The sequence below is a fragment of the Xyrauchen texanus genome, chromosome 28, assembly GCF_025860055.1.
Source record: "Xyrauchen texanus isolate HMW12.3.18 chromosome 28, RBS_HiC_50CHRs, whole genome shotgun sequence".
Classification (NCBI taxonomy): Eukaryota; Metazoa; Chordata; class Actinopteri; order Cypriniformes; family Catostomidae; genus Xyrauchen; species Xyrauchen texanus.
This window is the reverse complement of record NC_068303.1, coordinates 28,568,750-28,596,084: the sequence shown is the minus strand read 5'-3', so window position 1 is coordinate 28,596,084 and position 27,335 is coordinate 28,568,750. Positions and strand designations below refer to the sequence as shown.

General features: G+C 37.4%; 1 protein-coding gene across 2 annotated transcripts in view; it reads left to right on the top strand.

Moving 5' to 3' along the window:
- The window catches only part of LOC127621597 (disabled homolog 1-like), a 216,489-nt gene extending 192,161 nt beyond the window's left edge, over nt 1-24,328 (top strand). The window contains exons 10-16 of one of the 2 annotated variants that reach the window (XM_052095261.1): nt 1,364-1,426; nt 4,914-4,976; nt 5,329-5,419; nt 8,339-8,947; nt 12,543-12,667; nt 14,638-14,743; nt 22,629-24,328. In XM_052095261.1, coding sequence (XP_051951221.1) covers nt 1,364-1,426; nt 4,914-4,976; nt 5,329-5,419; nt 8,339-8,947; nt 12,543-12,667; nt 14,638-14,727 — 1,041 coding nt within the window. In that variant the 3' untranslated portion in view covers nt 14,728-14,743; nt 22,629-24,328. The remainder of the gene's footprint in view (nt 1-1,363; nt 1,427-4,913; nt 4,977-5,328; nt 5,420-8,338; nt 8,948-12,542; nt 12,668-14,637; nt 14,744-22,628) is intronic. The other variant, XM_052095260.1, reaches the window with a different exon arrangement.
- The last annotated feature ends 3,007 nt before the right edge of the window (nt 24,329-27,335 follow it).

The window sequence follows — 27,335 nt, the reverse complement described above, 5'->3', positions numbered from 1 at the left end:
ATGTTGCTTTGATTGAGCTTACTTTTAAGAATGGAAAACCCCATGTTTATCCCTAAACTTATCCTGGATAACTGATCCTGATCCATGGTTTACGATCCTTACGTATGAAATCCTCTCATCCCCTCTCCTCCCATTTGCTGCTTTTTTGTCAGCACAAAATGTAAGATGGGAGCAGCTGTTGTTCATGGTCTTTTGATCTTGCCATGTTATCTCAAGGGACGCCCATGTGAGCAAATTATTTTCCCATTAAATCTTTTTGGCAGCTGTTTAAAATAATTTCTGTTTCATTCCTCCTTCTAACAACTGCAGGGATGGGGGTTAGAAAAGATTGATAATTGAAGGCAAATACAGCTGATACATTTTGTTTGAATCCAACCTGTTAGATGTCATTACATATTCAGCATTATAATGGACCAGATCAACCATTGAAATACCCATTATATGTTGACCACTTACCTGAATATTAGTGGGACATATCTTCCTCAATATCTATGGTGGTAACAGCCCTGGTGCTAATGAAAGATGATCTGGTAACATGAATAGGCCATGAACTTATATGTGAGGTAGTGAGACAGTGAGATTGTGAGGTAAGGAAGGTTTAAACTTACCTGCACAGGTAAAGTACCATTCATTCCATCACTTCCAAAAACCAATCTCATTTTACATTAATTTTTCCAAACCCTGTGTACATATGTACTTATGTGTGTACATATTATGTGTTTCAATATGACAATATGTGTTTCTGTTATGTTGGAGGTTACCATTATGGTGAAAATTAGAGCTTGAGCTAACAATGAGGATAGGTAGAAGTCCTAAATTAAATTGATTGATTGCTTTGTTGATCAAATGCTGTGCTAACATAGCAATATTACTAAATTACAATCTTTAGTGCTTCAAACTTGTATTTAGCAAGTTAACATTGATGAAAACTAGTTAGTAAATAAAGAAATTAATTATATTTATTTGCGTTGACATGTTATTTTTGTTGTTTTTAACCAATTCAACTAGGTTTTTTCTGTATGTTTTGAGATTACATATTAATTTTAATTTAAGAAAACGTGTTTCAAACACGTGGAACCACTGTCCACAATTGAATCAAGTTCAGCCAAAGAGCTATTTTTTGAGTGTATATAGTACATACTAAATAATGATTTAATGGAAATATGAAAGATCAAACAGGTTTGTACAGGGTTAGGTTTAGGGGTAGGAATAGGGTTAGGTGATATAAAATATCATTAGCTCTGTATAAAAACTAATAGTCAATGAAGAGTCTCCACCATGATAGAAAAATAGTGTTTGTGTGAGGTGTGTTTGTGTTGAAATCTCATCTCATCGTTCATCTAACACCATATTATCATTGCAGAAGAGACATAATGAACAGATCAATCTCTTGGAACTAGACACTGACCTGTTGCTGGTCACCAAGGTAAGGTGGATAATGATTGGCTGCAGTTTCTCCACACATGCCCTTAGCCTTCCCATGCTGCCCCAAGCTGTCGATTTGCTTGCAAATTGGCTCCAACCTCTTCTTGCTTTAATCTAGCCATAAAGTAATATCTAATGCACTATGGCCCACTCTAGACTCCAGTAGAGTCCCTGAACAGGAAAGTAAATGCCACACTACTCGCTATAAACATTTTATATCCCATTTAAATCCCCCATCTCTTGCTTTATACCTGTTCCACTATCCCCCCTTACGACCTGGTCATACATGACCTTTCTTTTCCATAGTCAAATGACAGAGCGCTTATAGATGACCCCATATAACCCTGTTGAATATGTTGGTTTTTGTGAGAAAATCGAGATAAATGTGAGAAATAAATGTCTCCTTGCCCTCTTCCTTATGTGACCACATGCACAATTTTTTACAGTGCTGTCAAAGGTCACACATATAGTGTAATGCTGTATTCTCTGCCTTTTAGTCTCACAGCTCTACTCTCTTAAGTACAACAGAATCATTAACACTACATAGTCCAAACACTACGCCCTTGCCTGTTGAACGTTTACTTTCAAAACCATTATTAGCATTAATATGGAGTTGGACATCCCTAACAGCTTCCACTCTTCTAGGAATGCTTTCTGCTATATGTTGAAGCATGACTGCAGGTATTTGTTCCCATTCAGACACAAGAGCATCACTGAGGTCAGAAACTGATGTTAGGTGATGGAGTCTAGCTTGCAGTAAGCGTTCAAATTCATCCCAAATGTTTTCAGTGGGGTTCAGTTCTGGGCTTTGTTCAGGCCAATCGATTTCTTTTAAATCAGACTCAGTAAATATATATATATATATTTTTATGGACCTGGCTTTGTGCACAGAGACGTTATCATGCTGGAACAGACAAGGGCCCTTTGTCTTCACTGGAATTAAAGTGCCTAGCCATACCCGTTAAATAGAAGGGTTTTGGCCGTCTAGTGTATTTTGAGAGGACAAAAAAATGGTGGGATTACAGTATTTGTAAAACAGTTATTCTTTCATAATATATATGTATTGGTTTTAACCATTCTGCAGATGTTGGTGTAAAAAAGAGGGAAAGAGCACTCATTTTGAGAAAAGAGCACTCTGGTCTGCTCTCAAGCAAATACATGTATGAAACAGTATATTTAGAGGTAGTGTAGAAAAGCTTTTCTCTCTTATGCAATTCACTTTAAAAAGGCTCAAGAACTGTTCAGCTGCTTCCCGCTAGCATCACGCTATCTGATCCATTTTCTCATAAACTCACTCAAAAAAGAAACTGTTTTACATGGTTACCATACATGTTTGGAAAAAAACCTGAAGATACATAATGTCCCATGGAAATTCATTTATTATCTTCCTAGAAATTAGTCCATGATGTGATTTCATGCAATTTCATGGCATCATATTAAAAGGCCTGAAATATATGTGGTTAAATATATGAATCAAGCCAACTGTCTCCCTGAGGAGATGAGAAAATGATCAGATGCACAAAGCAAAAATAGCAGTTTATCCACTTTAGGAACTTTTCCTAGTTGCTTGAACTATTTCAGTTTCTTGTTGTTTTTCCACCACATGAGGACAACCATATGGGACTAAAACTTGAACCATTTTAGTTCCTGCTCCTGAGGACTGGAACTATTTGGGTGTGGTGAGAACAGCAAGTGCTTCTCATTGGTCAAGAAAAATGCGTCATCAGCTATCTGAAAGCCAATACCGGCCTTTTTTTTTTACTTTTGTTGAGATGTTGCTATTTTAGGCTTTTCAAATCGAAATGAATAGATGGACAAACACTACTGTGTATGATCACATACCGTAGGAGTATTTACAGAGAAGAACAGATGCAGCGTTAGTTTGAAAAGTCAACCAGAAACGAGGTGTACAAATAATCTGATTGCCTCGTGAAGATAGGCTTGATGACATTAAACTGTAGATTAAAAATAAAGAAAATTTGACAAGACTACAAGAGAATAAAGGATTATAAAATCAATTACGTTCCATCATTATAGTGAGTATAGTTTGTACATTGTATTATGTATCCAGCTCATTTACTGTTCAGTGCTTTAAATGTTTTGTTTATCCTTTTACACGGCTTACCTCATTTGCCGTTTTTTTGCACCTTTTGAAGGGTTAGTTCACCCAAAAATGAAAATGCTCTCATCATTTACTCACCTTTATGCCATCTGAGATATGTATGACTTTCTTCTGCTGAACACAAACAAAGATTTTTAGAAGATCTAAGCTCTGTAGGTCCATACAATGCAAATTAATGGTGATCAGGCCTTTTGAAGCTCCAAAAAGCAGACAAAGTTAGCATACGCCTAATCAGTTAAACTCCAGTAGTTTAATCAATGTCTTCTGAAGTGATCCAGTTGGTTTTGGGTGAGAACTGGGTGACTTTTTCACTATACATCTTGTTTAATCGAGCTTGAAATCATGATCGCTAAGGAGACTGCAATGCTAAGATGTACAGTGAAAAAGGAGTAATATTTTGGTCTGTTATGGAAAACATATTTAAATAAAATTCCTGCTTCCGTGTCCCTGGTGGAAAAACATGCTTGGAATTTCATTGGAATGTGTAAATTTCCACAACAAACTGATTTTAGTTCAGGTACATGTTCCACAATTGTGTGGAAAAATTCCTATGGGAGATGTGGGACTTCATAGTGGTTTGTAATTTCAGCATGCAAATATACAGTGCATTCAGCAAGCATTCAGACCCCTTCATTTTTTTTATGTTGCAGCCTGATGCTAAAATTCTTTAAATTATTTTTATTTTTATTCACATCAATCTACAATCATACCTCATAATGACAAAGCAAAAAAACAGATTTTTGATAATTTTGCAAACGTTTTAAAAAGAATAAACTGAAATATTACATTGGCATAAGTATTTAGACCCTTAACTCATTAAGTGGCCCAGCCAGAGCTAAAGGACATCCACAGAGTTGTCCCTAAGCCACTCTTGTGTTGTCTTGGCTGTGTGCTTAGGGTCATTGTCTTGTTGGAAGGTGAACCTTCGGCCCTGTCTGAGGTCCTGAGCGCTCTGGACCAGGTTTTCATTAAGGATATCTCTGCCTTCAGCTTTCCTTCAACCAGTCCCTACCGCTGAAAAACACCCCCACAGCATGATGCTATCACCACTATGCTTTATTTTAGAACAACTTAAATTCTCTAAAATAATCATCAGAATCAGTAAGTGACTACAGTCAATTGTTTTCCATGGGGTGTATGTATCCGTGTCTATGTGCTCTACATTAAGGTTGGTATAGAAAGTTATCATCATCAAATATCCTATACCACCCCTTCGTCACTCCCATAAGTCACCTTGTGTATTCAAACAACTTTTTGCCTGAGGTAGGTGCTATTGTGTGGCCATGATTAAAGTGGCATGGAAGTGAATGTTGAGGTGGAACTCTGGTCTGATTTTGTGATGGTAAATGTTCCATTTCCTCTGCAGAATATCAACCAGTTAGAACTTTTTGGAGACATGTCCACCCCTCCTGATATTACCTCCCCGTCGGTAAGTAAACACGTGGGCACTAAAATATTAAGGACTATGGGGATGTTTCATAACAGAAAGCTAACATAACACTAAATGCACAGTAGATACTGTATACTGCATTCTAATAAAGAACTGGTATGTAAAATGGTATCCAGTGTGCTCTGATTGTATACTGCACATTTTAATGGATGTAGTACTTAATTTGGGTACTATAAGGATGCAGAACATTTGCATTTATAGTAAAGTAGTATGGTAGGGTGACATTTCAAACATACTCCAGTTCTAATGTTTAGCAAGTTATTGGGTGAATATTGTTTATGCTTTATTGGAAAGGTTCTCTTTAGACTAGTATGAATTTCCTCTTCTACAGACCCCAGCATCTCCAGCTAACACTTTGGACCCTTCGCTGACCCACCAGCCTGAACTGTTCTCCCCCTTTAACCCTGCCTCTGTGCCCTCAGGTATGACATGTTTTTAACTCAGTTGATGTGTGTGTGTACAGAAGTTAATAATACAGTACCAAGAAAATGAATTAGAGAAAGAGATAGAGAAAGGGAAACAGGGCAGAGGTAAATTACATAGTGTGCCTGCCTAGTTCTGACTAAATAAGTTGTCCCATCCTACTGCAGTAGAATAATAATGCTCTCATTACTGGCCTGTGTACTGATCTGAAAGATAAATGCCCTGCAGAGGAGACAGCTATATACCTGCTGTATCTCTACTCTGTGTGTTCGTGTGTCTATATTTGTACCTGCTTGATGCCTTTTTAACATGCAAACCTGCATCTGCTTTAAAGGGTCATACATTTTTTATCATTTAATTTTTTTTCCCTGGGGTCAATTTATATCGTTATCCATTCTAACTTTCCTCACCTTACTTTCCCCATCTTAATTAGTTGTATCACGTGAAGTAATATATTAATATATATATATATATATATATATATAAATATTGAGTTATAGCAGTGAACAACAAGTACATCATAAATAATTACCTTGTATGCTGTAGCTGCTTGTAATTGTACATTGATATTGCTATTGGCATAAAATTGACAAATAATTTGTATAACATGGACTCTGTAATGTAGAGTGGTACCAATTTAATTTCTCCTGGAACACTCCTGTCATGATATGTGAACCAATTCTTAAAAACAAATAGCCCATGTGCAGTGATTGTGCTCTCTCTGGGACATCTGTTGCAGCCAGATTGACTTCCTCTGAAACAGTAAACAGTACAACATTGATATGTGAGGTATCAAGTAGTGTATCATCTGTCCCATTTGTCTTCAATTCATTCCCTCAGTCAAACTCCCCTCTGTGTTGTAAATTTATAAACACCAGGATTGACTCCGACACACCTGCCCTGATGGGATTCTCACAGTTCAGTTATGATAACACGAGCACATTTTTCACCCACACAGTTCTGTTTACGGAGTCATTTTGTCATTGTTTGGCTTTAAAGTAATAATGTTTCCCCATTTCCATTAAAACATTATTGTACTAAGCAAATTAATTAAGTGCCATTCTTTCACTAGAAAATATAATATCTGACACAACAGAATGTTGCTATGCAACAAACATAATGATCCGCTACGTGTATTGTGCAGTGATATAGTGAACAGGTGTTTTGCGTCATAGATGTTATTTTATTGTGGATTTTTGTATGGCTGGAACACTGTATCAATACCAAGCAGCATCCAGGACCGGAACTATTCATTTATTGTATTTTATAATGGATTAGTAGAATAAACAAAACAACACATCAAAATACACTCACATACTAAACTAGTACAACTCAGTAACCCCTAAATCTATCCTTGACTGGTTGGACAACAAAGCACAAAGTCACCATGATACTCAAAATGGGCTGTGGGTTTTGCTGGCCATGCATTCTAAATGGATTTTGATAATTCCCGCCTATTTACCAATGGTGGATCCATAACTCAGATTGGCTGCCAAGCTTTTTCCCAAAAATGGTGCACATAGTTAATGGCCTGCAAAAATTGGGCTCAATTCGGGGTCCAGAATTCAGATAGATTATCCTTCAGTATTGCTTGGGCCATCATGGACCAGTTTAGAGTTGTGTTTTCCTGAGACAGCCCATTGCTACCTGCCTGAAAGATGGATATTCACAATTATCTTACACATATAGAAGAACATTTTCAAGCATACCATTAGTCCTGACATTTCGCAAATGAGCACACCTCAAACCATTATTGCAATTCCATTGGAACAGTTTACAGCTGACCAGGAGGATCAGTTTATTTGTTAAGATTCATACCATCCAGTCGGCTCTTAAAAATTTGCAGACCATGTTACCTTGTGTCAAGTAATGATAGGTGTTTCAGTCTGCTCCCTGGTTTAGTAGTAAATACACAGCCTAGGGAGTAGGCCATTTCTTTGGTAGTCCCATTGTCAAAATCTGTGCACCAAAACGTTATCTCCCTAGAAATTCCTAGAATGCACAGTAAAAATCAGCTACCACTTAAAACATTGTCATGTCTTCTTCATTTAATGAAGTCATCAGAAATGGAGGACGAGCACATATTTCATAACGACACTGTAACAGCTACAATGAAGATGCAGGATAAACCAAATAAATAATACCAGAAGGATGACTGATGTTGTTATTACCAGTCAAATGTAAAAAAGTGCAACTTCTTAATTGTTTTGTAGGTAATTGAGCAAATTATATACTGATCTCAGGCCTCTATGCTGCACAGTGTAATATTCCAGACATACTCCCACTGTGTATCATGTCATATAGATAACATACGACTTTGGTATTTATTATTTGAATCAGTGTTGCTTATTGAAATGAAAGAGCTAGTTGTGTAACGAAATAAGCCTCAATGTGATATGAGTGAGACTGTTGTAATGCCCTCTTTTAAAGGGCGTTGCTATTCATTAAGGCCAGGCCTATTGTGAGCAGTAATTACAATAGTTCATCTGAGCCATAAAGACCATTTTCATTACAGAAATCCAGGTCATCTTACCCTAGACATCCAGTGATCTATTGCTGCAGCCTGAAGTCCTTAAATGGAACATTTTCATGTGCAGTCTTTATATAAAGATTTATGGAAAAGCTTGTTTGTTGGTTTGAAGAGATGTCTTTAATGTCTGATAATCGATTGGCAAAGAAAAGTGTCCTCTTAAAGACCCCGTGAACAGACTGTTCACACTGTGAATTCAGTGACAAAAGGCCAGAAGTTCTGCTGCTGAAATCTAAATCTAGTTTCAATAGGAACTGTGTCATCACAGAAAAGAAAAGTGTGCTCACCAAGCCATTTCACTGGGTCTTTAAATACAGATAGATTTGTGAGCCATGATTTGTTTGTCTCTCCATCTCTCATTGTCTCTCTCTGCATTGCTGTTCTTCAGGTTATGTGACGATGGGAGCTGTGCCACCGGCATGGGCACAGCAACAGTTTGCCTCTCAGGCTCCATTAGCATTTGGTGTCCAGTCCCCAGTGCAAGTTGCCCAGGTCTTACCAGGTGCTCAGCCTCTGATCTGGGGCCAGGCCAACCTTTTCCCTGCCACTCAGCAACAGTGGGCAGCAATGGCAGGGGCCCACTTTTCGCCTGCTGCTTTCATGCCCGCCCAGACAGTCGGACCGCTTCCTGCTGCCATGTTTCAGGCACTGGCCCCTATGGCAATGTCTGCATCTTTCGAGATGCCCACGGCAGCCATGGGTGGAGCCGTAGCAGGCACCTCTGCCTCCACGGCCTCCAGTCCGCAACACGGAGAGCGCACGCTGCAGAGACAGGCAAAAATGAACAAGGAAATGTTTAAGGACTTCCAAATGGCAAAGCCGCCAGCCATGCCTGCAAGGAAAAGTGAGCAGCCTAGCCTGTCCTGCACCACAGATGCTTTCACCAGCTACTTCAGCAAAGTGGGAATGGCGCAAGACACAGACGATTGCGATGACTTTGACATCTCGCAGATGAACCTTACACCGGTCACCTCCACCACACCCTCCACCAACTCACGTATGTATGATGTTTAAAATATAATAAATTATGTTTATTCGATTCTAAGATTATTTGGATTGTTCACGATAAAAAGTTAATCACTTCCAAGCGCATGACTTCCACCACATTTTCCTAACCAATTTCTAAAATCAGAGTAAAAAATATGGGTTGATAAAAATGTTGTTCACCTAACCTCAGCTCTATTATTAACCCTAACCTCTAACCTATCACAAAAATTGTATTGGTGGATTGGAATGTTGTTATAGGACCAGAATGGTTTTTTATCCAGGATAGTGTCCTGATTCATTCAATTTTAAAGGTGGAAGTCAGCTTACCACGGTTTGGCAACATCTTTGTTGGTCCTGGAAAAACATTCAAATCAACCAGTTCAATTCATTTTAAATCAGATTGTATAGATTAGGTTGGGTTTATGGGTAGAGATAGAGATTGTGTGATGGGAATTTTGTTCCAGGACCAACAAAAGATATTTATCCAGGCACATTATTAATTGTCAGGGTAGGGGTATGCTGTTTCATTTCCAGCAAATGATGTTGATACAGAAACATGTCCGACTTGGCCAAATCGACAAATTCGACTTGTCTGACTTGGCCATTATATTTGGCCATTACATTATATACCACTTCCATTATATTCACTATAGTGCCATATACCCTAAATACTGTACATACTGTAAATCTACAAAGAAAACTATATAAAAAATAGATTAATAAGAATTTTGTGCTAACATTACCCTTTTCCTAAACCTAAAACATAATTCTAAAATCTGATTGGTTGATAGTGTTGTTCCAGGACCAACAAAGTTGATGGTCTAGAAACATGTCTTATGAATCAATCGTATTTTAGGATTAGTGTTAGACTAAGTGCTGGGGTTGGAATCTGAACAAGATTCTTATTAACCAACCAACCAACAATGGATGATGATCCAGGAATATGTCCGACTTGGCTAAATTACATTGTGCAGCTTCCACCATATCCTTTTTAGTTCCATAGTCCTTCTTTAAGAGTGAGTACTGATGCTGCTAGACATACTTTATCCCTTTCCTACTACAGAACTTTAAACTCACACTTTTGTTTTATTATCCCTCATCCAGTCTTTCATTAACACATCCTTATTTCAGTCAAAGGTTGAAAGGTGGGCTTTGATGTTGTTGCCCAGAAGGCATTGTCTTTAGTCAGTGTGAAAATTACAATTAGTACTGTGGTGGGGAACGACAGCATTTGAGAGAGAGAGAGTCAGTCACAGGCCCAGCTGTGCGGCTGGCGAGCAGTGTAATTATCACTGATCTCAGGGGAGTCCTGCTGTGTGTGTTGAGCCTGTTTGGATCCTCTTGCTTCTGTAGTGCTAATTATTGCTGCGACAGAATGCTGCACTGTCGCACCTTTGCACACAAGCAGTCCATCTGTGGGACGCTGTGTGAGAGACAAACTCATTTATTAGGTGACAATGAGGAATTTTGATCCACAAAAGGCACCATTATGACAGGTCTTGGGTTTACATCAACAAGTGTTTTTCCACCGATCATATAGGCAGAAGTTGGCTAATTATCAAAAGTTGCAATTTGGAATCCCACTGGAGGCAAACCTTAAGTTTGACCTCTTTTGTTCTTGAGTTCTGTGAAGTACAATTAAGGCCAGGGTCATGGGTTCGATTCCCAGTGAATGCATGGACTGATACAATGTATTGCTTGAATGCACTGCAAGTTGCTTTGGATTAAAGCTTCTTCCAAATGTATGAATTTAAATATATTGTAAAATGGAGAGAAAATATATTTTCTAAATCTTTTATGAGAGATAACACATTACATGTTTGAGTACAAAGGGAATTTCCTGGCTAAATGTGAAAGCTGTTAAATGCACTGAAACAAAAGCATTTTAATGTTGCATGAGTCCAAAAAGGAACATTGTTTTTATGTATAATTGATAACCAATGAGTCTCGACTTTAAAGTAAGTGTGAAGAATTCAGTGCCGTTCCTGTCAGGCTGCAATAGATTTTTAGTTATTTTCCCATTGGATGAAAAATATGGTTGTACCTTCATTGCTCAACGGCACATCAGTTGCTTTGAATCAGATAATTTAATAAACAAGTGTAAGATTTACTCTGTTTGGCTCATTACTAGCTATAATTTTGGCTGACACCTGTTCTGAGGTGACCAAAGCTGTGAGTTTTATTGATGATTATGATCATGTTTCACTGGCACCAATTTATGTTTCTTCTGCTGGGTGCTACAGTTAAGGATGGGAGTCCTTTTTAAGGTTCTCGCTGTCAAACCCTTTTTTGCTTCAAAAACGGGACATTAGGCATCCTTTATGGGATAAAAACGGGACAGTTGTAGACCTTAGCAGCTATAAACATTGCATATGCCACCTCTCCCATTTTTAAGCATTTTTTTTTTGTGAAGAATGTGTTTTTGGATGCCCTCATGAAAAACATCCCGAAACTCTCACACTTGGTGCATATAAGCAGGTTTGCATCGTTACTATGACAACTAATGTGGACGTGCTAGCTAAAGCGTCTGCAGTCAGAACAGAACAAATCTGTCAACATGTAACCTGCATTTTGAACGGTCAGGAATATAAGATTGTGCATGCTCAGCCTGCTCAATTACAATCTACAATTGTGTCTTGTAAAATCCAACAAATAATTAATCTGGGTCCAGATCTCCCACCAGAACTGCAATCCCTAAGTGAGATCTACCAAACATAGAAGTACCCAATCACCATCGATTTTCGATGATTTTCTTCAAATAAAATGTTTTAATGTTGTGAATTATTAATAGAGCTTTCTAGTTTGGGTCAAGGCTGTTCCAAAAGTTAGGTAACCTAATTGTGCCGCCTTGTAAGAAACTTTTTTTTGATCAATTTATTAGGCAGCATCGCATGTATCCCTGACTTCACAGTGCTAAATGAAAAATGGTGGACAACACCTTTTTGGGGTAATTTATTGTTTTACCCAATCTTTGTGTGTGCGGTGGACTTTTTTATGATTATTAGACTATCATGCGGTTAGCTTACCAACATGCTATCGTCAACCTCTATCTGAATCAGTTGCGAGTTGAGTCACCCTTGCAGTGTGCTATTTGTGTGTCGTACTTAGTTGCTGCCTATGTAGATGTAATGGGTAAAAGGGAAAGGAGGAAGCGAGAACTGGATAAAGTATCAAAGTAATATTAAATAAACAAAAAGACACAAACATAAACACCTACAGGGCAGCTGCCTGTAGCTCTCTCTCTCCCGAACTGCCGCCCCTGGTCACCTTTATCCCTCTTGTCGGATTGATTAGCCTGGTGTGCGTCATTACAGCCCAGCACCACCCTCCTCCTTGCCACAGTAGAGCATCACAAATTTGTCTCTTATAAGGTTTCATGATGTTTAGGATGCTACCTTTGAAGTCAGCTGCCTTTGTAGGCCATAGGCAGTGAACTAGGTTTTGGTACACAGCTGACGTAAGCAAAGATTTCTCATTGACGCAGACGGAAAGTAGGTCTTGCTTATTTACAAATTCAAAATGCTGCCATTCTTTCCTTGACCTGTCTGTTATTTCACAATCTTTGTCTCTATCTCCTTTTGTTCCTTCAATTTCCCTCTCTGCAGCACCCACCCCAGCCCCTCGGCAGAGTTCTCCATCAAAGTCCTCATCCCACGCCAGTGACCCGCCCACCGATGACTCTTTCGGCGAGGCAGAGGGCAGCCCTAGTCGGAGTGGAGAGGAGGATGCTGTAAGTAACATTAAACAGTGTTCTGAGAAATGTAGTTCTGCACAAAACTGTGTTAGAAATATACTGTATATGTATTTTCTTCATTAAGGATCAATAGCCCTCTGGAAATTGTTTACCTTTATAAGTGCATTTTTTTAACCATATAAAATCTCTTTTTAAAACACCTCAATGGAATTAAATGAAATAAACTCTCAATTTGAATAATTATTGTGTTACAAGTTAAATTAAATCAACTTAAAATGTATTCATATTTCTGATAATATCTATTAATAGTCCTAAATAAAATGTTAAGAACTATGTTTGATGTTACAAATATTAAAACGTGGAACTCATTACTGGGCATTTTTGGCCACCACATTTTTCCTGGGTTCCTTTGTTTAATAGTTCAGTTTTTGTGTATTTTTGTTTGTACATCTATAATGTCTAGAAACATTTAAAAGAACAAAGAGACAATGGTAAAAAAATAAAAACACACACCAATTAAACAGGCATAAAAAGCCTGATCCACCAACATACTCAGATCTGTTCTGATGAACTGTATGCTTTCCTTATTACACACAACACAAATCCCAGTCCTAGACATTTCACTTGAATGTATTGTCAGTGACAGACAGAATCCACTAGATGATCAAGTTTTAGTATGGTACTGTATATCAATCCTTTTGTGGCTGTATAAGCATTTGACCTTGACACCTCTGTAAGGTTATAGGGAAATATTCAGCAATAAATGTGTCCGCAGCTTAATTGAGATGCTGTATGTTCATGTATTACCATGGGAATAGATTGGGTCTTTTATGTGTCATCTGCCAAGCCTGACAAACAATTGAGACCAATAATGTGTTGTATTAAGTAAATTAACCCTAAGAACTGCAATGATGACTATCAAGACTTTATTAATCACATATATTGTACCTCTCTAAGATCATGCACACTGTGAATATGAATAATTTACTTAAAATATCAAAGTTTAATACATTACCTGATGTATATTAAAACATTGAAAGTGAGTCTGATTCTTCCCTAGTGCTTTTAATATCAATATTAAATCAGAAAGAATGTAATGGCAGTATTTCGAAAAAGACCTCATCAAAAAGACCACCAATTCTCACATTAATATGGCTTTTAAAGTTTGCCGGAAGTGCAATACAACTTTATTTCATACATACACTCACACACACACACACACACACACACACACACACACACACACACACACACACACACACACGCACACTCTGTCAGATATGACTCGTCGGAAAGTGCCATGGAAATCTGGCTGGTGCTCTTTCACTTTTCTTTTAGATTTCAGCTGAACAAAAAGTTTAATTAGTCAGTAGAAGAGTGTGTGGCCTCCCCACTCTCGCTGAAATGGCATTGGGTGCCAAACTCACTTACACTCACACCATACACCCACACACACTCTGATGAGGTGTTGAGAGTGCAGCTCGAGAGGGAATATTCATAAAAATCCAAAATGCTTTAGTCGAAATCCTTTCATAATGGAACATAGTACAGGACCCTTTGTAACAGTGGGGATTTCACAGCTACGTTAATGGATACACGTGTGTGGGAACTTTTGACAAATACATCTGTGTGTGGGTTGATGAATGCAGATTAAAAAATGGATAGGTGGATCATGTCCTTCTACGCATTTACGTACAGCCTTGTCGATGCTTCCTGTCTCTTATGTTCTTTTCCTCTTTTTCTCTCCCTGTCTATCCTCCTATATCTCACTACTTCACTTACAACCTCTTATTTGTTTCTTTTGCCCAAATCCTTTGGATCCTATTCGATACTAATTTCCCCATTCTGTTCTTTTCCTTTGTATCTACTTTTCTGTTACTTTTCTCCAAATATGTCTGCCCATATTCCAATATTACCTTTCCTTTCCCTTCCATTCTTTTCCTTTGTTATCTCTTTTCTCTTCTCCTCGTTGTTCCACACCCTCCCTCTCACTCTCTGTTCCCCAGGCTGGAGACTCCCAGCAGTCTCTGGGTTCGAGCGAGTCTCGAGCAGAGCCCGAGAGCTCAGAGGCGGACAGTCCTCAGGTCGGTAGCTAGATAGAGGCAGGTCGGGGTAGGTATCTGTCCTTTTTTCTTCCTCTCTTCTGCGTGTCGGCCTGCTCCAACCATGATGTCACATCAGCACGCCTTTACCCGTCACACACCACCATTACATAGACCCACACATCGTGGCCATGTGTCATGGGGCTCTTCTCTCTCTTTATCTTTTTATTTCTCTGATTTCAAACTCTCTCTGGCTACGTTCACACAGTCCTTGTTTGGGATTGACAAACGGATTTATTAGATTGTGACACTCCAATTGTCCTGTTTAATTAACAGGTGGCAAGTGCAGATCCAATTATGTTAGAATGAACAGGTAACTGAAGTCAATCCCCTTTTCTAACTCAAGATAGCCTTGAGTAATACCTGTAACCGTAGCAATAGATAACAATATTCAATATCTGGACTTTGTATTGTGTCTTTATTGGCAAAGAAAAAATAACGGGACATATTGTGTCTAAAATGTTAGTTACTCATTTCTTGTTTATAGAACTGTAGAGCTGTACTGATAGTCAGTGCAACAACACTCTTTCTCTTGTGATTTTACCTAATTCTGAACTATTTCGGGAAGCTCTAGCTGCTTTAATCCTCTTAAGTTTTCATTTAAAACTCTGGATCAATTCAGTTCTGTTTTGGGGTTTTTGTCCTCCACTCAAACACTAATAGGAATAGTTCACCCAAAAATGATCATTCTCTCATCATTTACTCACCCTAATGCCATCTCGAACTCATATGACTTTCTTTTTTCTTGGGAGCACAAAAATAGATTTTCGAAGAATATATGACGTGTTTATATCCATAAAACGCATGTCAATGAGGTCTAAAACTTTGAAGCTCCAAAAACGACATGAAGGCAACATAAAGGTTATTCATATGACTTGAGTGATGTAATCCATGTCTTCTGAAGTGATATAAACTTTTTGGGTGAGACCAAAATTGAAGTTCTCATTCAGTATAAATCTGGACATCCGCTGTCTCTTTGGCGTATTTGAGAGAAGCTCCCATTGGACCCAATTGACTTGCATTGTATGGCCAAAAACAAATCATATATCTTACAAAATATCTTTTGTTTGCGTTCTTAAAAAAAAAAGAGAGTCATAAGAGTTTAACATGGCAAAATGATTATTAAATAATCATAAAAAGAGAATGATCATATTTGGGTGAACTGTCCCTTTAACAGAAGCTTTGTCTTTCTCTACACCTGCACTATTTTCAGACATTTTTCATGACCTGAGAGAGTTTGACAGCCCTAACATTAGTGATTGACAGCAAAGAGTAACTGATATCGCATGGATTTCAATTACACGACTGACAACTATTTGTTAACTGAGGTTATGTGCATTCAGCACATCAACCAAACTTTGACCAAAAATTCAGTTGTGAGTCCTGAAATTCGCTTTGGTTGTAGAATCCAAACTTTGTACGAACAGATCGGTATTTTGCACTCCAAGCAGGACTCATAACCATATTCTGCTGTTGTGTGAACGTAGCCTTATTCTCTGCCTTTTGCTCCTCTCTCTCTTTCTCTCACTTTGTTTCTCATCTCGCCGTCTCTGCCTGCTGCAACGATCACCCTTATGATGGTATGCGACTCATTAGAATATGGTTTATATGCCTTTATAATGTTACTTTGTATTGTATGTGACAAGTATGAGTGAATGTTTGTGTGTACGTATGTGTGAGTCAATGCTTTTGACGTATTATAGGTTTTTTTTTATATAAAAAGCGGTGCTGCATGGAATACCCATGAACATCATGAACACTTCACATCCAAGTATCTGTGTTGTGCGGTCTTTTCATTATATTCAAAATGAGGTCATGAATGTTTTTATACTGTCACTCATCACAGCAAAGCACACAACATGCTGAACTGATCTGAACCCAACTAAGCAACAACATTTGACACGCAAACTGCAGCAGACAGGTCTTTGTTTATCTTTGATGGCTGTCATTGCCACTAAATTCATTAATTAATATCTGTGCTTAATAAATGCAGGAGGCAACATCCTTCTGCTTTTCTGTTCAGTGCCCTTTATTTTTGACAATTTTGTCAAAATTAGCTTTTGAGTCACTTGCCAGTTGGCCAGATTTGTATTGTAATATGTGGCTGAAATTGAATCGTAAGAATGCTTAACTGACTTTCATTAATGTAAGTTACAAGCACAATTCAAATACACATACAAACAACTAAATTTACTAAGTGTACCTTCTAACAACTTTTACCTCCAAAACGTACCAAAGCAAGTTTAACTAGGATGTGTAAAGTGTCCTTTTTTAAGCCACCAAAATGAAAATATTAGGGGAAAACACAGCCCTGTGCATCAAAGGGAAGGCCTTTCATAAATTCCAGGAGTGTTGGTTATTCATGTTTTTGAGACATTACAGACATTTTCAGAAATTAGCATAATTAATTCTGATTCAAAGTAATGTCCTGCATCATCCAATCACTGCCAACTATGTTAAAATGATACATTATAAATTCTGAACCTATGTACTGATTACCTTTGTCCCATGTCTGCCAAACATGTTGAGTTGGTCAGATTTGAGGAGTGAATGCACTTAGCTGCGTATAGAGCTATTGGATGCTCCGTTGCTCCCTATTTAGTGAATGACTTTACCTGTAGTGTGCTGTCTGCTTGTATGGTCTCAGAACAGTTCACCTTATTTTCATCCTTACTCCATATAAAACCCCTGTAAAGCAACATTTTTCAGCTTTTGGATGAACCCATTGATTCTCAATGTGATAATGCACATTAATATAGGATTTCTAAGGAAAAAATTTGCTACACATAAATACACGTAAGTGTACATTGTATTTAGCAGTGTGGTATTTTGTGATAAAATAATTTGAAAAAAAGGCATATCTGATGAAACCAGAGACTCTACTCTTTTGACTCAAACAGGTTTCAATGTAAAAACTTGAATATGTTTCTTACCAGAAGTAGTTTTGCTGGTGTTTCTTCCAAAGACAAACTCAGCTGTGATCGGCACCATGTTGTTTAGTAGACTCCTTGCATCAAAATTGTAACCCTTTATTGACAGCCCAGAGTTCACTGAACTGAGATCAGTTGGTTTAAATTAAATTATGTGTTGCGTATAGTGTAGCCAAATTACAACATCCACGCATGTGTACGTGTGGCCGCACAAGGATATATACAATAAAAACTGTTTCATGGACAGTATATTTTCTCAATTCACTTGCCATTGTTGCAAACACTTAGTTTTAGACTCTGTATACAACCAAGCTCTTACACCAATAGCATGAAACATAGTTGTGCTTTGATATCTATTTGGGCTGATAACTTTCAAAATGAAAATGGTCTCAGTGCGGTTGAGGGAACGGGAGGAGACGAGAGCTCATCGGGATGAATCATTAATGAAGGGCTCAGTGAGCCATGGGCTAGTTTCTCTGACTGTAGGAAGACTGATGTAGAGCCTCGTCTGTACCAGTCTAATGATGAATGATGCTCTGATCTCCACTGAAATATTTACGCATCTACACACAGCCTATAAACATACTGTAGCACAGATGTGTCAGTCCATTATCTGGGAAAGGCAAACAGGTTTTCCAAAGTTACTTGTAAGGCAGTAATTAGTTAGTGCACATTTTTCATCCAAGTTGTCACAGAATACACTTGATGTAGTGACAGTCCCCATTAGATGAACTTGATGTGAAGTGTCTTGGTTAAGATCACATTGTTAGTAGTCATATTGCCATATTTGGTCACCCTGAAATCAGAACCCTTGTGTGTTCAGACCGTTAAACATTAGGTTACCACTTCTTCAGGTGCTTGGTCATTGTATATGTAATCTACATTCTATTGTTGAGTATTATAGCACTGATACTGTAAATCCTTACCACAAATAATATGTGGAACCTTACAATAGTTCAAGGTATTCCAATTGGGGATTCGTGAATTAATGAGGGGTTCTCAATTGAACTTTTAGTCTTGTTGATTTGTTTGACATTGTCCTGTTAGCAATCGTATTTTATTCCTACTGAAATAGCATTTCCATGCCAATCCAGGTGGATTTAAGACAGGATGATGAGGATGATGTTGGCATGGTCTGTCTGCACAGCATTTTTCAGTAACAGTAGGCACGCTTACTGACGGTGTCCTTCTGTTGGCATATAAGCCAGTTCTGCACTCTCTCAGCTGTAGAGAGGGATCCCTATATCTCTATTACTTTTGTTCTCTTTACCTCTCTCTCAGTGCATTGGACTAACCTATGTCTTTCTCTGCCTCTCACCTGCTTAGTCATCCATTTATGTCTTCATCTAACGTCTCTCTTTATGTGCTTTTCTTCTTTGCTCTCCTCTTTGGGTCTTTTTTCTATTCTATTCATTTCATCCTCAGACTCTTTCTCTCTTTCACCCTCTCCTGCTCCGTAAAACACTTATCCTGTTTTCTTTTGCCCTGCGTATCTGTTCTAGTACCCGCAGTGAGCGGAAAGGTCCGTAAGTGAGTGGTAATTGCTGTGTGTAATCTGAAGCACAGGGTCTGATTTCAGACTGTGAGGTTATTAAGACCACAGTATGGACACACTTGGACCTTATTTATGCTCCGCTTCTTTGATTCTTATTGGTCGTGTTGCTCATACCTTTTTAGAAGAACATTTTTTAACATGAGAGAAATTCACAGGGCATTAGACTCTACTTTATTTGTGATATGTTTGACTGTTACAACCCTGGCTCAAGGGAAGCAACATAAAGGACACTGAGACAAATATTGCTAATAAAAATGGTGTTTGTTTAAATATGTGTTGTAAGTTGTGCTGCTGTGCAGATTGCAAGATGGCGGAGAGACAGTTTGTGATCATGGCTTTTAAAGGGATAGTTCACACAAAAATGTTAATGCTCTCATTTACTCACCCTCATACCACTCCAGAAGATCCCTTTCTTTCTTTGCAAAATACAATTATAATTGATTACAAAACTAAGATTTTTAGAAGAATATCTTAGCTCTCTAGGTCCATACAATGCAAGTGAAAAATCACATAGAAGTAATCTATAAGGCTCTAGTGGTTAAATCCATATCTTCAGAAGTGATGACACTCTAAATCTCCACTTTCACTTTCACATGTGACTTTCAGATGTAAAAGTGAAAGTGGAAATTTAGCGTAAAAAAAGACTAAAATATTGTTCTGTTTCTCACCCATACTTATCATATCGCTCTGAAGATTTGTATTGAACTACTGGTGTCAAATGGATTATTTGTATTGTCCTTTATGTAATTTTTCGAGCTTCAAAGTTCTGGTCACCATTCACATTATATGGACCTACAGAGCTGAGATATTCTTCTGAAAATCATAATTTTGTCTTCATCAGAAGAAAGAAAGTCATACACATCTGGGATGGCATAAGGGTGAGTAAATGATGAGAGAATTTTCATTTTGGGGGAACTATTCCTTTAAAGACACTTTTGTATTGTCTGTTGCCACAATATATTTATGTGATGAATTTATTTTGAATTGCCTGGATTATAATATTTAGTAGATATTTTATCCATAATTATTTTCTTTATAATATTCTTAACTACCTTAATTTAGGGGCTCTTTGCTGTAAATATTTATATGCGATTAATTCGATAAATTATTCGGCACATTGTGTAATTAATTATATTTAAAAAAAATATATGGCTTGATAGACCTATTAAAAAAATCACCTTTATCTTTCGGAACATGGACACTATGCCGAGGCCATCTGTGGTCCTATTAGCCACAGATGCTGGATGAAGCCGAGTGTGAAAGTGTCGAAAGTGCTTTTTTAATTGTTTTGCTTTTGAAAAGTATGTATGGATGAGATCAAGACCAGCCCTAAACTAGCATTAACCAAACATAAGCCAGTCTGGACCAGCATGGAAATTCATAATCTTTTCAGAGGGTAGTCTTCTATGATTACTTACCTTGACTGAAAATGAAGATTTAAATGTGGTATTGTGTGATCCATTTGAGGTAGAGGAAGGGGCTGGTAAATTTCTGGAGCATTTGGTCACTCTCTTTAATCTGCAGCAATTTACTCCAGTTGTGGTGAAGCTCTTGATATTATGGAGCAACTTTGTGACTGCAGTGTTTATATTAAAGACCTCTGTTGCCACCTGGTGTCAATTAGGAGGAACTATGTGTGTCTGACAAAGGGCTGTGTATGGGAAAGCATATTTCTCAAACTATTTCTGCAGAAGGCTACACAGTATGAATGCTAAGCACAGTGTGTATGTCAGTTTTGTTATGCTTGAAGTACCTGCAGGACCTAGCACAGTATAGTTAAAATACTCATTTGTACCAAAGCTCATGATGAAAGTGCTCAACTTGACCTTCCATTTCCCATTTGGCAAAAATAAGACACGATTTTTAAACTTTTGACTTACAATTTGATTGGATTGTCAATAGTCAATTTTAAATTTTTTGTTTAGTTTAATTCTTTTTGTACTTAAACTAGGCAGTGTCTATTTACAGTGAATGTAAAACAATGGAAGATGATATTTTAAGTAAGTGCAATACAAGGTTTGTAAATAGGAATATATTTGCACCAAGTGTAAATAGCAACAAATAGCATCAAGTGCAAATATTAAGATGCTTCACAAAGTGTAAATGGAATTAATATGCTATTTGTACCAAGGGTAAATTGTCTAAGGAGTAGTATGTGGAAGTAAGTGAAAATAGCCTTTGCCATCAAGTTGTGCTATTTTACTATGTACAAAGACATTGCCGATTGCTAATACAAAATAGCCATTTATTTCTAAAATGATAACTGGACACCACTCGTTAGATTAAACATTCACTTAATGTGATAGCAATATAGCATAGAATGGTTTGAAACCTTCATGCACTGTGCATATTGCATAAATAAATAAATAAATAAATACATAAATAGATAGTAAGCATTTTACAGTACAGTATATACTGTGCAGTAAGCAGTAGACTAGTAATATTAAAGTGAGAGTTTCCACAAAAAGGAAAATTCTCTCATTATTTACCATCCCAGATGTGTATGGCTTTCATTGTTCTGCAGAACACAAAGATTTGTAGAAGGATATCTCAGCTCTGTTGGTCCTTAAAATGAAAGGGAATGGTGGCCAGAATTTAGAAGCTCCACACAAGCAACATATAGGCAACATAAAAGTTATCCATAACACTTCAGTGGTTTAAGCCATGTCTTGTGATATGATAGGTGCAGATGAGAAACAGATCAATATTTAAGTCCTTTTCTTTTTACCTTAAATCTCCACCTTCACTTTAACTTTCAAAATGTGAAAGAATGTGAAAGTGGAGATTTATAGTAAAAAGGACTTACATTTTTATATTTTACCTACACTTATAATATTGGTTACTTTAATGCTGCATTTATGTGATTTTTGGAGCTTAAAAGTTCTGGTCACCATTCACTTGCATTGTATGGACCTACAGAGCTGAGATATTCTTCAAAAAATCTTCATTTGTGTTCTGCAGAAGAAAGAAAGTCATGCACATCTGGGATGGCATGAGGGTGAGTAAATGATGAGAGAATTAAACTTTTTGGTAAACTATCCCTTTAATGTAATAAAAAATACTTTTTTCTTAAAAAGATTTTTTATAAAATTTTAACCTGGTTTTTGCCATGAAAATTGACATTAACTCACAAACAATGAAAATTAGCTTTTTTATAGTGGGATCCATGGTGCAGTGGACTGTATGTGTTCTTAACATGTTCAGCCATGGTGTTCATATGGTCAACAGAGGTTCGAGTTTAGCCTGTGAATTGCGCCTATCCTGTTCCTCACCTATCTCTCTTCAATAACTTAATATCACTTTTACATCTCTGTCAATAAAAGTTCTGCTTTTAGACAGAAAGCAGAACATTTTAGACAAATGTTGCAGTTTTGTTGATATTTAAGTAACCCTGGTCTGTTTGTGTTCAGGGGAAGGACCCTCTTTATGCCCAGATCAACAAAGTGAAGAAGTGAAGGATCACTGGAACTCTGCACAGTCATGATCAGCACTGGGGGGAGCAGGAGACCAAGACACTTGATTCTGTGTGTGTGTGTGTGTGTGTGTGTGTGTGTGTGTGTGTGTGTGTAAGTGCGTGCCTGTGTAAGCAAGTGCATCTATCCGTATGTGTGTGAAAGGAAGTGAATCCATCTACTTGTGTATGAGTGTATGTGAATTTGTGCTTGTGTGTTTGTATGAGAGTAGTCTTCAGAGCTCAGCCTGTCCCCCTCTCTTCAGACCAACACAACTTCCTCCATGTCTCCCCACCTGGAATGAATGGGATGGACTCTCTGTCTTTCTCTCTTTTTCTTTTTCACCACGTTTTCTGCACATGGACTGACAGTGGGGCATCAGCAAACATAATGACACTCCTCATAGCCTTATGAGCCCTGCTCTTGAGCTTCTCTCTCATCCAATCACTGTCTTCGTCCTGCTTCCTGTCTCTGTGAATCTCCCCAAACTAAAACTCTGAATAGAGAACAAGTGGTAAGGGAAACTCTTGAGGTGACTTTCGGACCCCTGTTCACTTGCACTTGTGCACACTTGCAAGAGTTGGAGAAATCACCACTTCACCATCCAACACCGCCACTGACCACAGTAATCGATCACAGAGTTATCCAAGTGGATCTGTCTGTGAATTATGTGATTCGTCCATTTGGGTTTGTTTGGTTTTCCTCTCCCATGTATTTGAGATTCTGCTGCTAGAAAGCTATGCAGAAATAAAACCACAAACTTTAACTCTCTGTGGACCCTTCAGACAGAGAACCAACACAAGGAGCGTCTTTTGCCAAATCCCTTTCTCTGGGAAGACTTCGGAGCAGCTTAACTGATTAGGATGGAGGGCTCGGAGGGTACGAACATTGCAGAAACAAACTGAATCTGAGATTGAACTGTTCCTTCTCTATAGCTTTTGTACACTACTAATGAGAAGAAGAAAAAAACACGACATTGAAATGGGATTTTTATTTTATAAGTCAGTGGAGCCCTTGAAGTCAACTTTAGATGTGTTTAGGGGGTAAACATGGCTTTAAAATCTGATTGTTGGTTTGCCAAACTTGTTTTGTAAATAATAATGATTATTATTATTATTAATAATAATGATGACAATGATGATGATGATGACAGCAAATAATAACAAGTGAATAATGAATGATTCCGATTATAACAGTGTTCATTCCATTCTGTGGACTTCCGTGCCATAAAATAGGCTGGCCTTAGTGATGCAAACTTCTCATGAAACCCAAGCAATATTAACATTTGTGTCCCAAACTCCAAAACGGTTCACGTTGCCATCTCACAGTCACAAGCATGTTGTCAGTATTTTGTTTTCAGCAGAATATGGAGGCTGGGGTCTTTTTAAGTGGCCTGAAACAAAAGAGAGAGACTGTTATGAGGTTTTAATGATTGAAAGGGTCCAGTGTTAAGTAGATGGTGTCATCTATGTTCCATCTGGTTCTCAGTCTCTCTTGATCTCTTTAGTTTGTTGTCAAGAGGAAGCTGGTAATGGTAATGGTGCAAGACCGGAGCTTCTCAATGTTTATGTTAATGAATCAATTATAAAGATAAGCATGCACATAAATACATATTTAGACACACTCATTAGACACATTCATTGAGACCTTAAAGTCAACATGAGATCAAAATATATATATATATATATATATATATATATATATATATATATATATATATATACTTTCTAAATACACATTTCTGGTCTTACTGTGCATCGTTCACCAGTGCACTTCATTCTAAAGAAAAAAAAATGTTTGTCTTCATAATCTTTTGTCTCAGTGTAATAACTTTCTCTGCCTCTGAAATGACTTTCCATCTGAGTCACTATGGTTAATATTCAAATTGGTTAATGTTAATCAATAGTCAAATGTTTTAGGTTAATGTTGTAAGTAATGCAGCCTTTCTAAAATGTTGCCTACAGTTAATGCAGTAATTTAATGCCGGTTAATGTTAAAGTATTAAAGGTTGCAGCACTAATATCAAATAATGGATTAAGCATTACCATTGGGATATGTTGAGATACACAAACAAATGCAAATGTACATTCAGGACTCCATCATGGTATGTAACACCAACATTTCACCAATCAAGTCCCTTTCTAAATTCTTTATTTGTTGAATATTCTTTTTCACGTTGAAATACGTCACATTACAGAAGAAAATGGGTTGTTATTTACATTTCGTGTTGAATTTAAGCCTTCTAATCCCAAATGAAAACACAGTTGAATACCAGAATATCTGTCTGTAATCCAACCTTCAATCATAGAATATCACCACCAGTATCACCATGACATATGTTTTAATTGCATCTGAAGACATTAGCAGTTCTTTACTGTGATGACAACTTCATCCTATTTTATGGCCAGAGTCCTATGTTAATTTGAAAGCAGTTTTGGACCTTAAAGATCTTGATCTAATTTTTGGGGATTAAGAAAATGAGGGTGAAAATCAAGGTGAATGGAAATCCTTCAAATTTGAGTACATTTCTATTTTGCCTTTACCTCAGCTAATGGGTTGGTAATGTAAAAGAACACATTATTTTTATCTTGATGATAACGACATTCTACAATGGATTTTTAGAGGATTTTTTTCTCTTGATTTACGTAACCCACCATGTAATACTGTTACCAATAAACACATCCCAAAATGTGTTCTGCCTCTCTTTAGCAACAAAGTCTCACAGTTACACTATACAGTAACCCCCTTATTATAACACGTTTGGTTGTGGAATAAATGAATGGCTGACCAATACACCTGCGAACAGGGTGAGAAGGATATAGCTGCAAGCAGAGCTCCAAAAAGGGGTGGGAGCACTAAACCACCAGCAAATATATTGGGAGCCCCTTTTATATTGATAACACTTTCCCTAACCATAACTGTGTGTGGAAGTAATCCCCCTTTTGAAGTTAACCCAACCTCCTTTTGGAGTAACCCCTCACCCTTCTGGTGTAACCCCAACATCTTTTGGAGATTCCGCCCCCATGTGGAGATCTCTGGCTTGTAGCTATACCTACTTGATCAGGGTATTTCTACAGTGGTAAATAAAATATTTATATTTTTTTGTGATGCTGCCTCCACACCAATAGGTGTCAGTATAAAGTCCAGGACCACTGATGTATCTTGATGCAACTTTTAAGAGTTTTGCCATGTCTTTCCCTGTATTGCCCAATTCTGAACAGTACTTACTGTAATGCTCACTAAATACACTGCCTTTCGATATACATTATATTTCTGGCCATCCATCATGATTATCATATATTGATTCCATGTCCATGGAGTTCATACGCTAATATCTATAATTCAGCTGTATTATTCTGGCTGTAACACAGAGGCATCACTTTCAGTTGCAACAGCCCTAAAACCACTTGGAAGTTAAATCCTGTGGACTTTTGCCTTACCTTTGCACATTTGCCTTAGAATTGCAAAGAAACGATTACAAGCAAATTACCCCCTCCTCTCCTTTCTGCAGCCTATAATCATACTAGATAAATATGAAATAGATGAAATGCTATTTCAGAGGTTGAATTATCTAGCCACACAATCTAAATTAGATACAGTAGAGCGATTGCATCTTAACTGGAACTTTGACAGATAAATAAGCACAATTAGACATAAATGTACACAACACACTCAAATTCACTCTCACTTGCTAATGGAAAAATAATTAAGGTTGATATATATACAAAACACACTGGTCATAGTTGATCAGGCCTTTATCAAATTGTTGAAATGAAATGCTATTTTATAAAGTCCTGACAGATAATATCACCCAAGCACTGCTTTGAGGATTTTAAACAAATACATTTGTGCAGAATTGACTCCCTAATAAATAGATGTAAAAACGAATCATCATAATGTCACCACGGTAGGTCTTCTCAGTTTATGTCCTCTCTTTTACACTTGCTGCAGGATTAGTTGTCATTTCTCTGTTCATCTTTATTGTAACTGACTTTCTTTCATATATGAGCCATGAGTACAAATAAAGGAGGTAGACATTTTGTTACATCATTCAAAAAATCTGGAACTGTAACACATATCACAAATCATTTCAAATGACCTTTGAGATTATTTTAATGCTTAGATTAATATGATTCATGTTCTCTGAACTGTTTTTATTTTATTATCTAAAGAAATCATTGATAATAACTGAGCTCGGTTTGTTTTGACAGCCTGTATAACGCAAGACTGGGGAGAGTTGTCACACTGGGAAGATGTCTCAAGGCATAATGCATATCTCAGTAACTGGCAAAGGTCTGAATGCATAAATGAGTTTTCTCTAGCAGTGGTTATTTATGTTGGTTTCAAGCACCTAATTCAAAACTGCCTTAAATAAAGACAATTTTGTTAGTTCTTCAAAGAAAAACTCCCACATCTTAATAACTTTGGGAACATAATGAAACATCACAGGGGCACATTACAACAAGTTCAACCAGCCTATATTATGAATGTATATTTTAAGTGACATGTTTAAGTAGCACTGTATCAGAACAAGGGTATTTTTCATAAATGCCAAGTTGCCGCAAATTGTAACTTGCAAAGTGAAATTCTATGCAATTCATTATGTTACAATTTCTTTTGGCAAAAACAATGGTTTAATATTTGTGCATGTTAACCTTTAAATGT